The sequence below is a fragment of the Borostomias antarcticus genome, assembly GCF_949987555.1.
Source record: "Borostomias antarcticus genome assembly, chromosome: 14".
Classification (NCBI taxonomy): Eukaryota; Metazoa; Chordata; class Actinopteri; order Stomiiformes; family Stomiidae; genus Borostomias; species Borostomias antarcticus.
The window spans coordinates 23,672,107-23,686,275 of record NC_140247.1 but is presented as its reverse complement, the minus strand read 5'-3'; the positions used below and the strand labels follow the sequence as shown (position 1 = coordinate 23,686,275).

The 14,169-nt window shown below is 43.8% G+C and overlaps 2 protein-coding genes across 2 annotated transcripts; both read right to left on the bottom strand.

Annotated features, from left to right (window-relative positions):
* Positions 1–182: 182 nt before the first annotated feature.
* On the bottom strand, positions 183–5,079 carry chic1 (cysteine-rich hydrophobic domain 1). Its single transcript, XM_084448728.1, has 6 exons — positions 4,828–5,079; positions 4,026–4,080; positions 2,743–2,898; positions 2,256–2,312; positions 1,598–1,657; positions 183–1,457 (listed from the first exon to the last, which is right to left on the bottom strand). Exons 1-6 carry the CDS (start codon positions 4,968–4,970, stop codon positions 1,407–1,409), a joined length of 522 nt encoding a protein of 173 aa, XP_084304854.1. The 5' UTR covers positions 4,971–5,079; the 3' UTR covers positions 183–1,406.
* Positions 5,080–6,444: 1,365 nt separating this feature from the next.
* cdx4 (caudal type homeobox 4) lies at positions 6,445–9,156 on the bottom strand (the record flags this gene model as incomplete). The annotated part of the gene is made up of 3 exons (XM_084448831.1): positions 6,445–6,678; positions 6,845–6,990; positions 8,709–9,156. The coding sequence occupies 3 exons, from the start codon at positions 9,154–9,156 to the stop codon at positions 6,445–6,447; spliced, it is 828 nt and encodes a 275-aa protein (XP_084304957.1).
* Positions 9,157–14,169: the final 5,013 nt, after the last annotated feature.

Here is a 14,169-nt window from a genome sequence, read left to right as displayed (position 1 = left end):
TAAGTACATTACCAGAGGTCAATTAAGATGATCTGTTTTACTTTACATGGCATTCAAACCAAATCACGTGTCAACTGTTGTTACTATAAAAGGTGGAAAGATGACAACAGCACAGAAAATTCAAAATCATTGATTTATTTCTGCTTTCCATAGGGGTCGAGTGTTTTCATGGCAAACATTTACAGGGAAATGTAACAGGACCAATACCAGGAGGTACAAGTGAGCAGATCTATCTGCACTGTGTACCGTCCTACAGTTCCAGAGGAACTCTAATGCAGCAAATAGAATCCAGGGAAAGTTTAACACTGATCAGAATGTGTAATAAAGGATTTCCTCATACTGTACGCTGTTTGAACACCGGACAAAGACAAAATACAGCGTAGGGGAGTACAAAACTATAAAATAAAATGTTGCAATGAGATCATGGACAAAACAAATGAGACGTGGAGACCGATTCTTGGCCTCCCAACAGTACACTGTAGGATAACTCATATTGAAATAGCTGATACTTTTTGAACTTTTTCTCCTTCGTTGGCAAAAACCAGATAACATGCAGTCAGAACCTCGGAACCCTCTGATACCCTGACATGTTGATGAGCTCAAGTGCAATTCTCAGTCCAAACTCCAGCATCGCTTTACATTGTAACTATATATGGCTTACTAGGTAAACAGGTCCATTTAAACTATAAAGGTAGACATCTTTCATAAATGATACTATGGTACAGCAGTATCTTGGCAAAAACAAATGAAAGCGTTAAACAACATTATGTAAACAATTGCATACTACTGTACAGTTCCCATCCTAACATGGTATTTACATATTCATATGTTCTAGTTTTTCCAAAGTGAAATGAAAAACAAAGATGTAACTGTAAGTTAGGCATATTCAAACATCCCATCCACTTGCAAAGAAATTGTAATTGATTAGGGAACAACCAATATCCAGCATTTAACCAGCTGAGCGACCCGCTTTGATTCTCCTCCTGTCATGTGTAGAAACGTGTCCGCTGTTTCATATAAGGCAAGGATGCTCGAGATGCCATGTTCTTTGCAAATAATCATACAATACATGTGGTAGGCTGATGGCTCTTTGGAGTAAATGCACTTCTTAACAGTATAATATTTTTCAATCACTTACTGTATTTGTCACATGTAACGATTAGAGTGCAACAAAGGGAGCATTACTAATTTGTCAAGAAATGTGCAAAATCTGCTCTAAAGCAAAGTGACAGTGTTGCAAATTCTAATGTACAAGGTACTAGGAGATGTAAGGGGTCGTCATCAAGAGAGAGCAGACCCCTATTCCAACATATGTACAAGGCACTCAGGATACGAGTCTAGGCCCACACTCTGTCTTCCAACAGCCTCCTCAGTCTAGGGCCACACTCTGTCTTCCAACAGCCTCCTCAGTCCGGACGGAATATTGGATATTTGGGTAAGAATTCTATAAGAATTACCTGTCCAAAAAATAAAAAAGAGAAATGATTTAACATTGAATCGTTGACATGTTGTTACAGAACAAAGCCATAATAATGTGGACCCCGTGGTTTATATGCAGTATTGGCCATTACAGAATATAGTTTTTTCTTCCACTTACATATTCCATCATGTTACTGCTTTCACATTTCCTCTTGCTCAGCTTCCAGTGCAGACCCAGCTGATAGGAGGAGACAGAGACCAGTTAAATGGGCATCACATATTTACACACACACACACACACACACACATACATACATGCACATGCGCGCGCGCGCGCACACACACGCGCGCACACACACACACACACACACACACACACACACACACACACACACACACACACACACACACACACACACACACACACACTGTCTGTTTAGCAAATCTGTCTGCGATCTCCCCTAGAGTGTAAGGGGAATTTGGGGAAGGCTTTAAAGCACGTCTGGACCGGGGTCAAGCAGTGGCCAGACACCCTGAAGAGCTCTCTTTATGCTTCTGCACCGCTACTAGCTGTCACTCTACACCCCCTCCGAGACAAAACAAAATTAACACGTCTTTTACTGCTGACCTTCTGGTCTGCTTCGCCTCCAGATCGCTAGATCAGACGAGAATAGCTAAGGGGGGAAATTAGTTTCCTTTAAAGGTTAAAGCTAAACATGATGACATAATGATTAAACAAATGGGTGTTTAAATCACATTTCTTTTGCCCCAACATTGAACACTGACACAGATTTTGACAAGACACTTGCCAATATGCAATTTGTAGTTAGTTTTACCTTGTGATATAACCGGTTATTTTCCCATAGTAACAACTTCTGTATTGATCTTCTCGTCTGCGGGGAAAAAGAGTGAGAGCACAAGATTAAAACCAACCAACTCCCTCCTCGTCTTCACACCTCCTTTTACAACTGGCAATGAAAACAACCACAGCACCACAAACCACGACCACAGCACCACAAACCACAACACCACAACCACAGCACCACACACAGATATGGACTGAACTCACATTCTTACCACCTTGTAATAATTCCCAGCGTTGCCAGTAACATGGGGGTTAGAATCACTTCAGCTGGACAGGCCCTGCGTGGTGCCATGTATCATTTTTACACAGAGCCAGTAATTGCACACCCCTTGTTATTGCCGCTCCTGCACTTCCAGGACCAGTACGTGTGCACGGCTGTTAACGGGCCCTGAGTTATGAGCGCCGGTGTGGGGGGAGAATGCGACCGCGCGTCACGTGACGGGAGGGCGATGACTTACTCTCTTATTGAGGCAGATAACCGGCCACAGACTGCAGCCCACTGTACAGCAGCAGCACAGGCAGCCACACAGCAGCCACTTCACATTGACGGGCAGGTTCTTCTTCAGGCAGGCGTTCACTCTGCTGATGCTCGTCTTGAACTCCTCTGGGGCCACCTGGGGAGGGGCAGGGCGGGTGGTGGGGGCAAGAGAAAGAAAATTAGGAAGAGGGATTGTCATTTTTACTTCTCTATTTGGGATTCTCAGTTAAATCTAAGAGAATCGGTTGAATTTAAATTTTTGTTGAATTTAAGATGAGATTTTCATTTTAAGTTAATTCTCATTAGAAGCTTTTCTCCTGAGCCATAAAATAAATCAAAGGAGAAAGACAGCTGGTGTATTGACCTTAGTGGAAAAAAAATCCACTAATTGCTCTAAAGAAACCTGTGCTGGAGGATCAAAGAGCTTTGAAAAACCAACAGGTAGATATTTGCAGATGCTCTCCAGAGATCAGATGAAATCTCTCAATGGTTCGCCTGTAACTCTCTAACTGAGCTCCAGATTATTCGGGGCGGAGAGGAGGGGCTAGGTGGCAGAGATAAGCTCGCTGCCTGTGGCCGCGCCGTCCAAACAACATGAATGGATGGTCATTCCTCTCTGGGTCTGTACGCCATAAAACCGGGGGTCGTAATCTTTTATGACAGGATGCAAAGGTCTCTTCACAAACAGCCAAAGACCTTAGACTGAAGCCCAGCAGGGCCTGATCTGTACCCTTCAATCATCATAATCGTGACCTCATCCATCACATGTCACCCTGGGTCACAATACTGGAGGTACTTTTTACTGCCCTGCACTTCCCTCGGCCCTGCTCTTACCCCTGGAGCTTTTTTTGTGTTGCAGTGTCTGACCCAGGAAGCTTTCCTTTCTTGTGCATGGGCATAGTCTTTCATTCATGGGCATAGTCGTTCATTCATTATTTTATCACTTGGATCTGTGTCCTCCCTACAACTGCAGTCCCTGCCAACTGAGCTCCACGGGTTATTCATTGACAGACCTCTGCTCCAGCACACCGAGGCGTCTTTGCCTGTACTGTGGTGTGTTGGTTGAAACGCATCACCGTCAGATCCAAGACACTTGAAAGAGAGCAATTTAGGGGTGCCTGGTTTCTCAATGGTCTACGACAACAATAGAGCCACCATAATGGCTTTAATTGCTTAATTCACAAACCGGTTGGAATCTAACAGAAAGCCTTGCACGAGAAAACGCTTTGAGCGAAGTACAGAGTATGAATTATGCAACTGTACCTTTCCTGTGAGAACTGAGGGAAACTCGGTATCAAATTTGTTGCTCAATCCAAACCTGTTAAAGTAAGAATAGAAACAGATGTTTCATTGACTATGCCATTTCAACACGTATAGGCCAATCACCTACATTGCAGAATATTTAAGCTATAGACAATGTTTGGGGTGCTGTAGATGTGTTGAAGATGATTATAATACTGCCATGCTCCAAATCAAAGGTTGTTCTTTTGTGTCTACACTTATATGACAAATAATAAGCAGATAGTTCCAGCAGCAACAGAAATTGTATTGCTAGACTACATCGAATCAAATGTCTATGAATATGGACTGGCAGCAAGTACTAGCTAACCTTACACTTTCTTATAATTCCTAATCCAAATCACATTTGTTTCTTGCCAGCTACCAATATTCCCCCCAGTTGCATGGAGAGATGGTCATGGTAGGTAGCTAGACAAAGTGATCCTAATGAAGCCAGGGACAGCTAAGCAGCTATTAGCAATAGACAGCTAGCTAACAGTAAAGCTATGCTACCCACTGTGATGAGATAGCTCATCATATCCTGCCCAACAACGCCTTAGTCCTTTAGATAATAGATGTAAAAATGCATTGTATGGGGCTTTGTAAGCTTGTTAGCGAGGTAGTACAGTTACAGACAGTCGTTGTATTTACATTGCTAGCTAGGCTAGCTGGCTACCAACAACACGCAATGTTGTGGTTAGCATGCTAACACGCTAGCTAGTGAGGCAGAGCTGGACAACAACACGGATTCTGGAGACAAGGCTCTCAATAGCGTGGGTTTGCTTACACTGTGATGTGCCCGGCCCCACGCATGACCACAGGCTCTGGGCAAGATCTGGCCAGGTGTTCCTCACTCACTACACGCTCCTCTTCTTCGTCTAGCTCATAGATGGTGTCAAAGTCCGCCATGTTGGGTAGTAAGACGCTCATGACGTCTCCAGACAGCTGCGCGCGTCTACCCAGCCTGTCTGGTGCTGTTACCCAGCCTGTCTGGTGCTGTTACCCAGCCTGCCCGGTGCTGCTACCCAGCCTGTCTGGTGCTGTTACCCAGCCTGTCTGGTGCTGTTACCCAGCCTCCCTGGTGCTGTTACCCAGCCTCCCTGGTGCTGTTACCCAGCCTGCCTGGTGCTGTTACCCAGCCTCCCTGGTGCTGTTACCCAGCCTCCCTGGTGCTGCTACCCAGCCTCCCTGGTGCTGTTACCCAGCCTCCCTGGTGCTGTTACCCAGCCTCCCTGGTGCTGTTACCCAGCCTGCCTGGTGCTGTTACCCAGCCTCCCTGGTGCTGTTACCCAGCCTCCCTGGTGCTGCTACCCAGCCTCCCTGGTGCTGCTACCCAGCCTCCCTGGTGCTGTTACCCAGCCTCCCTGGTGCTGTTACCCAGCCTGCCCGGTGCTGCTCCCCAGCCTCCCTGGTGCTGCAGCGGGGCGCGCATCCTGGTGTGTGTGGGTGCCTACCTACCTCCATGGTGCCTACATGGGCAGCTGCTACATCTTCCTAAACTAGGCCTATATTAAAAACATCAACAAAATGTTATTCCGATTAGGAAAATATAATAGATGGGACCGTGTCTAACCTTCTGTTTGAGTTTTGGTGGGAAGGTGACAAAGACTTGTGGCTAATTGGTGCATCTCTGAGTGCTGCACAGCTGTCTTGTGATTTTGATCACACATTAGGCTGTAACCTACGATCGGTTTCTGAAGTCCTTGAGATGGTATGATTTATTTTGATTTGGATAATGTCACTTTGTGGTAATAAAACAGTTTCTTCAATCAGTTGGCTATTTAAAAAAATCCAGAAGAACAGGCGGCCTAGGAAATAAGCATAACGAAGGCCTAGTTATTTGCAAAAAAAAACACATTTTATTTACATTTTGGACGTTGGATCAAACAAACGTTCAAGTCTCATTCTAAATCCCGGGTGTCCCTGTTCTGTTGAAGTTTAAGAAGTGTGCTTTGCATTCAAATTGGAGCAAATATGCCTGTTGCAAAATTATTCTGACAGGTCAAAGTACTTTTTTCCAAAGCAGGTGGTTTTGTCCAGTTAAACTTCAAATAAAATGTACCGGATTTTTCGTTTTATTTACAAACACATACACTTAATCACATACAGAAAATGATATTTATATCTTAAAAACTCAGACAAAACAATTTCAGAATTAATTTCTGGACCATATGTTGATTTTTGTATGTTTTTCAATCATTAAAACTATTCTATAAAAAAAACAATATCTCAAGAGCCTCCAGCATTTCGTTGCTATTATAAATCGTCTTGTTACTCGACATCTCGTAATCCGCAGCATGTGCTTCAGGACGTTTGAATAATCCGTATAGGGATCCAAGTTTTGTGGGACTGTCCTTTCAGCGTGTCGGAGTGCTCAGTTATGTTGGATGGTCCAAAAACGAATTTACTGAGTGACAGTAACTTGCTGTACGTTCCTGATAGATGGCAAGGTGTTCATCCCAGCGGGCGGGTAGAGAGAGCTGTGAATATCCGACGGACTGAGTGACCCGGGCACGGGCAGAGGACTGACTGAACCTGGGTCACTGTGCACCGATCCACCGCTGCCATCATACTGACCCAATTTCTTTTTAATTAATTTCCTCTCCTTTGCGCGACGATTTTGAAACCAGATCTTGACCTGTAAATGCAAGATAAATAACTTTTAATAATTAGAAAATAGTGGGCCTATATTGAGCTCCATATGTCATAGCCTACACCAAGTCATATCTATATGCATTCATAGATATGCCTATAATAACACATTTCTTATATCTTAATTATTTGATCTTAGTTGTTTGGCCTACCTGTCGTTCCGAGAGGCCAAGATTGACAGCAAGTTCTGACTTCCGTCTGATTGTGATGTATCTGTTGAAGTGAAACTCCTTTTCCAGCTCCAGTCTCTGATGGTCGGTGTAAACCACTCTGTATTTTTCCTTCGTTCTCGTTTTGCCTGAAAATGAAACGCAAATGGGAAAAAAATGTTGAATTAAACTAATCTCAATAATAATTGTAGTCAGCCTGCAATTAACATCAAATTGACACAACAATGCAATTCCATGACTGTCGCCCATATCAGCAGCGCCAGTAAGAAAATGTATAGCCTAATGTTTGATATTAAATTCGTGCTAAAAAGCAATGTGTGTGGACCTGGTAATTGCAAGTAGGCTAAGGGACGTGGAATCTCACTACCAATAATTAATAGTATGCTGATAAAATTCCTCTTTTATTCATATCTTTAAACATAATCTTTCGCCTATAAGGACTGCCTAATCTGTCATATAAATCTAGATTGTGTTGCTTTGTTTGTAGATATGCAAATGATTCCTCTGATCTTCCTCTGATGTCACTTTTTGAACAAACTGCAGAACAAAGAGACGTAGAGATATTACCTAAACTCCATTGAAGTGTTAAGAAGCAACACACGACACACAAAGGAGATACAAGGCGATACTATTTCAGAAATGTCTCTCGCTTGGATCAGGCTTCTCCTGTTGATTTATCACTGACTAACACGTCAGCACCCCTGTGACATTTATTTGAAAAAAATATCTATGATAGGCTACTTTCATAATGTATTGTGCCTCCTGGACAAAGTTTTGAGACTATATCAATATATGATAGGCCTACATTCAAAGTCAAATACAGTTTTTGAATAATTGAAATAAAAGAGACGATATTTTACCAAACTTCATCTAATAAAAGCTAGGGTAATTAAAAGGGCAATTAAAACTGATAAAACAGCCCCAAATAGGCTATGCCTAGCAAAACATAGCCTAAATGAAGGCAAAGTAAACGAATTAGCTTAATTAAAGACTGAGTAGCCTAAAACGTTTATTTTGGAACAAAATGTAGTTTTTTTTCAGAGTGTAGATAACTTTATGGCAGCCTTCAAGACCTTTGTGCTGTGAAAAACGTCACCCTTTCCGGCAATATAACTCTTGGAGAATGGGAGCGCGAGGAAGACACTTGGTGCATATCAAAGTAAAGGAGGTGTTGAAACAAGTCGCCGCCTGAATATGACGGGTTACCCTCAAATCCCCAAACAATGTAGTACGGAAAAAGTAGACCTCACATCTAGTTTACTGGAGTAGAGAAATTAGCATTACAAGTAGGCTACGCCTGGCGCCGATTCTTGACACCTTCCTCGTTTCCTTTAAAGGCTACATACAGTAATAACAGTGTTATTAAGGTTTTCGATTATAACATACAAATCTCGCCATTTTGTTGCTATCCAACTGCCGTAACAATCGACAATCTACATTGTATTGTATTTATCATTTTTGAACATCTCTTTATTTAGGCTTACTTTTCAAAAGGCCTAAATTGAAGTTGCAATCCCAGGACAAACCTTCCATTATCCACTTACATTTTCACCTTAAAAAATATTGCTAGGCTTAGGTTGCTTCATGTGCCAAATTGAGACTGGCATATTATAGGCTAGCCTACACAAGATGTCAAAGTTATATTGCAACTCAAGCAAACTCAAAAAAGCCATTATCCAGGCATTCTTCAGCATGTTTTGCATGTATCAAAATACACAATAATACCTCTTCTTCCCACAAAACGAACATTGGCCAGATGTAGACCTTGCATAAACGACCTTGCATAAATGACACCAACAGTGCATGCTTGTTTGTTGCACAACAGGCTACTTTTTGACCTACTCACCGGTGGAAGATGATTGCACGGTTTTACTCATCCACTGGTATGAATTGCGCCTTTCTCTGTCGGGTGAAAGTTGAGCAACAGAAATATTCTCAGGCGGTGGTTGTAATGCAGCGGATCCCGGAGCGTGCATAGGGTTGTACTCGGGAGAGCAGTAAGAAACTTGTCCCGGAGAGGAGTTGTTCATCGGGGTAGGAACCGCATTCCCGGGCATAGCAGGCCCGAGCCCGTACGCGCCCCAGTCCTCCCTCTGCGCGCCGTACGGAGCTCCCCAAGCGCCCGCGGACTGTGCGTGCGTGTCCATGTTGGGCACATGATGGTATCCAGTAAAATCTGAGTATTGTGGAGTAGAAACAAAATTCTGTGGAGGGAGATTGATGCTCGATCGTCTTACTGGTCCTTGGTGGTGATACATGCTGCTTTCTTTATCCAGAAGGTATCCCACATACATGATTTAGAAAAATAAATGACAAAAGTGACTTTCAACGCGACATAGTTGCCCTGCAAATGGGTAGGTCTGTATTACTGCAACAACAATCCTTTTGCTGGTTCGCTCGTGTAGTCCAATGGTGTTTGTTCCCCAAATGAAATGCGAGGTAGTTCCTGACGTGATTGTGTCTCACATGATGTGGCTCTGTTGACAAGGTGGTGTCGGTGCTAAAGGTAGCCTTTACTAAGGCCTCCTGACGTCAGACGACTCCTCAAGTCTTGGTCATTTGCATCCAAATGACGACTCAGCACTCATGTTGCCACCAACCCCATCGTCCCCTTTCGCCTGTTCTGTGAGTCACCTCGTGTCACTTCATTGACATAAAACCCACTTCAATCGCACTGATTTGAATAAAATATTCCAAACAATGACGTGCACCTGCAACCTAACCATTAGGCCTCCCGCCTAAACTATGGTTTCAAGAGTTTAGGCCTAAGCATATTGACCTATGCTATACTTGAATTGCGTGTTTACAGTTTGTCAATTTCAAGATTTAGGCTTAGTCTGGAATTGTGGTTATTAATCCATCAATTCGTTTGTGATCACCAGACAGGTGGGTATTTTCCAACAGTCAGATGAATTAGCTATTAGGCCTAGGCTATAATGTATTCATTTATTATGGTGATAAAAAGTGATAGGATGGCCATATTTGTGATATGTGCCAGTTGCATTACATAAATACACGAGCAGATGCACGAGCAGATCATTAGGCTAGTCCACCTCTCCTTGGGTTTCATAAAGCCTCAGGTCCTAAACCTGTTAATATGGGAATTTAACGTTTCCACAGTCCCCAGCCACGATTGACGCCTTCAGAACCCAATCGTAGCTATTTGTTGAATATTCACTTGCAAAAGAGGTGCAACCTATGAAAAGACTTCTCCTGTAGGAAGGCGAACTTTTCACATTCCATGTAGTTCGCACCTTAACACTTGTCGCACTTCACAGCTAATTCCGGTCGAAAAGAACCTGGAGGAGCCGATTACCCAAGACACGACGGGCCTCGTTCACAGAGCCTATTAGGCTAATCGAAATATGAACCAAACAATCGAAACATTTAGATTGATACAGTAATTTATCTAGGAATAATAGTCACACAATTAACCTATTTAATGCAAGTTTTGATAATTTTTTATACTAAATTGTGTTTTCCATTATTAAGTAGGCTATTTTAGCACCTTCGATGCTGTTTCCCGGATTGACAGATTAACGCTACAGATATTTGGATAGATAATTACGTATCTCCTGTGCGCTGCAGTGCAAATAGGCTACATATTGTTGTAATTGTGTGTGTGTGTGTGTGTGTGTGTGTGTGTGTGTGAGGAAGTTGGGAAACGAATATAGATTTCGTTTTCTTTGATTTCTAAAATAAGTATATGGAAAAGGTCTGAGAAACCATTATTACCATGTAGGCCTACCAGCAATGCTATGGATGGTGGACGTATATCAAACTAACCCCAGTAGAAGACTAACAGTCTACCAACATCAATATCTAGGCCTCTCAATATGACATGTCTGTCTATCTAGCCTACATAACCCGCCTTCCTTAGGCTGTATGCTTATGGGTGTAGCCTACTTGACGGCTTAGATCTATTCTCACCTGTCTATGAAGTAGCCCACTTGAAGTATTAGGTCGATGCCCTTAAAATAATAGTTGAAATGAAAACGGATATATTGTTGATGTAGCCTTAGCCTACAGTTACCTGAAGGAAAGCCCTATAGCCTACGTTTTGATCCCAGGTAGGCTTGATTGACCATTCAATCAACCTCTCTACGCACATCGCCTACGAGAGAAGCCCTGCCTCTGCTGGTAGACAGTAGTAGTGAGGAGGTCGGGTGGATAGCGCCTGGACTCTCCGAGCTTGGATAATTAATGGCTACTTACTGCCCCCTTGTGGATAGTTGCAGAACTAGCCTGTGTTTTGTGTGATACCAGGGGACAATGTCCATCTAACTACTGCTGCTGCGAAGTCCCCACCAGAGGGCGCTCTCTACCAGAACACCAGGAACTCTCTGTGACGCCACGGGGACCACGAGGGTGCTGAGGTGAAATGAGCAATTAAACAATCTGTCATTTCTGGTCAGTAGGCTAAAGTTTAGGCTCAGTTTCACACAATTTCACGTAATATGATTGTGTTTCACATAATATGTGAAATTGACACTGAAAACAGTGTGAGTTTTTAGTTGATGATTGAATATTCTAATCGCAGTCAGGGACTAAAAGCTTACACTGTTTTAGTGTGATTCATATTCAGATCTTTATTCGTCACATGTAAACGTACAGTGTACAAATACAGTGAAATCTTGCAACCGGCTCTGTGATGTGCTCGATTACAGACACGTTACACATACACAATCTACAAATTACACAATCCAATTACACACCTGTGTGACCGTCTGCATGACTAGGGTGAAGTCCCCCCTAGATGTTGCTCTTGGATCAAATCAAATCAAACTTTATTTGTATAGCGCATTTCATACACAGAGGCAACACAATGCAACAGAGACACAATGCGCATTTGTGGATATCATTGTTATGCTGTCCCACGCTTCTCCCAAACAACTCAGGTTAGGGTTTTGGGACAGTTAATCCCAGACCCACCTCTTGCCAAACTCACCACAAAGCACAAGTTCACTGCTAGTACTCAGCAGTCAGATACTGCCCTCTGGTGGTGATGGAGTATAACTTTCACAGCAGACGCATGGCATCTCATAAAAAAAGAAGAAAAGCATAGCTAGGCCTATATTGTTTCAAATGAACATTCAAGCATGCATTTCCTGGCCTCACGTCAACCCGCGTTATATCAGCCTGTGCGCTGTGACATTTGGAAGGGGTTAAGCAAAGAATTTAGGTGGTTGCATAACCATGATGTTGTTGAAATGGAGCTCAGCATTCACTACGGGAGATAGTACAACAAGACTTTGTGGTGGTGGTATTTTTAGACCTGACCCACATGACTGATAGAACAGGTTCTGTCCGCCACCGTTTGTTGTTTAGAGGTAACCTCTTCATATGCACCCTCAAATTAAAACAGGATACAGAACTGAAGCCCAAGCCACAGGTTCAAGTATTTGGGTATTTTTGTCAGGGGCATAACAGGAAGAGGTGTTTGTTAGATTGTTGAGGGACATTATTCATTCTCTCTCTGTGTGATATCACAAGACTTGGAGGCGATGGACATGTTGTTCGGCTTTCAGAGTCACTTCTGAAGAGAGGCAATCAATTTGAAGACATCCCTTTCAGAGGGATTAAAGTAAAGTCTCTCTCCCTCTTCTCTCACGCTCTCTATCTGTATGTGTGTGTGCATACACACACACACACACACACATACACACAAACTCAAAGTTTATTTATTTACTGATCAGTCAATCAATCAATCAAAGCTTTATTTATATAGCGCATTTCATACCCAGAGGCAACACAATGCGCTTTACAGAGAACAAGGGAGGTGGGCATACGACCCACTCTCTACATATTCCAGAGGGAAGCAAAAAAACAGTAATCACCCGGGGGCCAGATAAGTGAGCTGTAAAAATTCTTCCCTGACCCCTCTCACCAAGGCGATCGAGCAAGCTCCTGGAGTATGCTGGTATATTACTGATCAGTGTAAAACAAGCTACAAGTGTGATGCATACCCTTGATACAAGAAAAGCCATCTTGTACACAGTACACTTGTACACAGTACCGACAGTGCTGGCAGTGAGAGCAGCCACAGCCCAGAGCATGGCTGGCAGGCCTGTATTCCCACTCTTCTAACTCATTTCAAAAGGGTTTCATTTTGGGTCGTCTCCTTTCATGTGTTGTGTATTAGCGAGATGTGATGGGATACATGTAAAGTAGATCTTTGAAAACCATAGACAACTGGAAACAATGTGTGTGAGTGAGCCTTGTGTGTTAGTCTGTATTTTGCATCTGACAGTCTTGCCATGCCACGAAACACTAATCAACACTTATCAACTCAGAGAGATATTGCACAATGTTTCTTGTAATCGTAGCATGTGTTCCCTCATTTCTATAGCCTACTGGGGGACCAGACCACAACCATGAACTTACCAGACCAACTGAGGACGTGAGGACCCCGCCGCCACGTCTCAGTGGTGCTCCAGGACCGAACCGAGCCCCCCTCCGTGGAGCCAGACCGAACCGGACCGAGGAGCCCTCCGTCCCCTTAGACGGGATCCCAGAGACCTGCAGCCGCGCGCCCCGCAGGGTCCGCATGTTTACCCACGGGACCCTTCAAAGGAGGAACCCGGTGGAACCAACTCCCCCATGCAGCCCTGCTGTTTACCACTGTGACGGAGTAAGGGGGAGTCGGTGGGTGGCGGAGGAGGAGGGGGGGGGGGTCAGAAAGCGAGACATGAGACCTCAGATGGAGGCATGGGAAGCAGGCGGAGGACCGCTTTGACATAATAACTTCTGACGGCAGCAGGGCTATTTATGAGCACAAACGCATGTTTGTGGTGGGCCTTGATGCTAATCCCTTCCTCTGGCCCCCCCCCTCCTGTTGGCACATCCATACAGCCCCCCATGCCAGCTCTCTAGCTGCACCGTGGCCCTACTGGACCGTAGCTCGTCCACCAACACACTGACAGGCTTCTGATGAGTCCAGACGTGGAACATGATCAGATCTGTGGTGACGGACTGGCTCGTCTGATCTGGTCTGGGTGGATTACTTTTGTCTGTATTTGCAGTGTGTCTGGAGGGGCATCGTTGGTGTCTGATCCAGTCACCCTAGTGGCCTCCTCGCTGGCAGGCTGCTCTCCCTGACGGCGGGTAACAGGGGGATATTTGTCTTAAGACAGTGCAGTTATAGTATTATGGTAATTTTGGAGTTTGTGTTTCAAATAAAATCAGATGTTATGCCTTGAAACACTTTAGAGAACCCTTTCCAGATGTAGTACAGTGCACAATGTCCAAAAGCAGTCAGTTGCTTCATATTCTGATTCAGAGACTTTTGGTATCTTGGTAACTGAAAG

Excerpts from the sequence above, each read along its gene's own strand:
- chic1 (XM_084448728.1), bottom strand. The coding sequence starts at position 4,970 with ATGAGCGTCTTACTACCCAACATGGCGGACTTTGACACCATCTATGAG. Across the intron at positions 2,313-2,742 it reads TTATCTGCCTCAATAAGAGA|ACGAGAAGATCAATACAGAA; the intron begins GTAAGTCATCGC and ends TTTTCCCCGCAG. Across the intron at positions 1,658-2,255 it reads ATAACCGGTTATATCACAAG|CTGGGTCTGCACTGGAAGCT; the intron begins GTAAAACTAACT and ends TCCTCCTATCAG.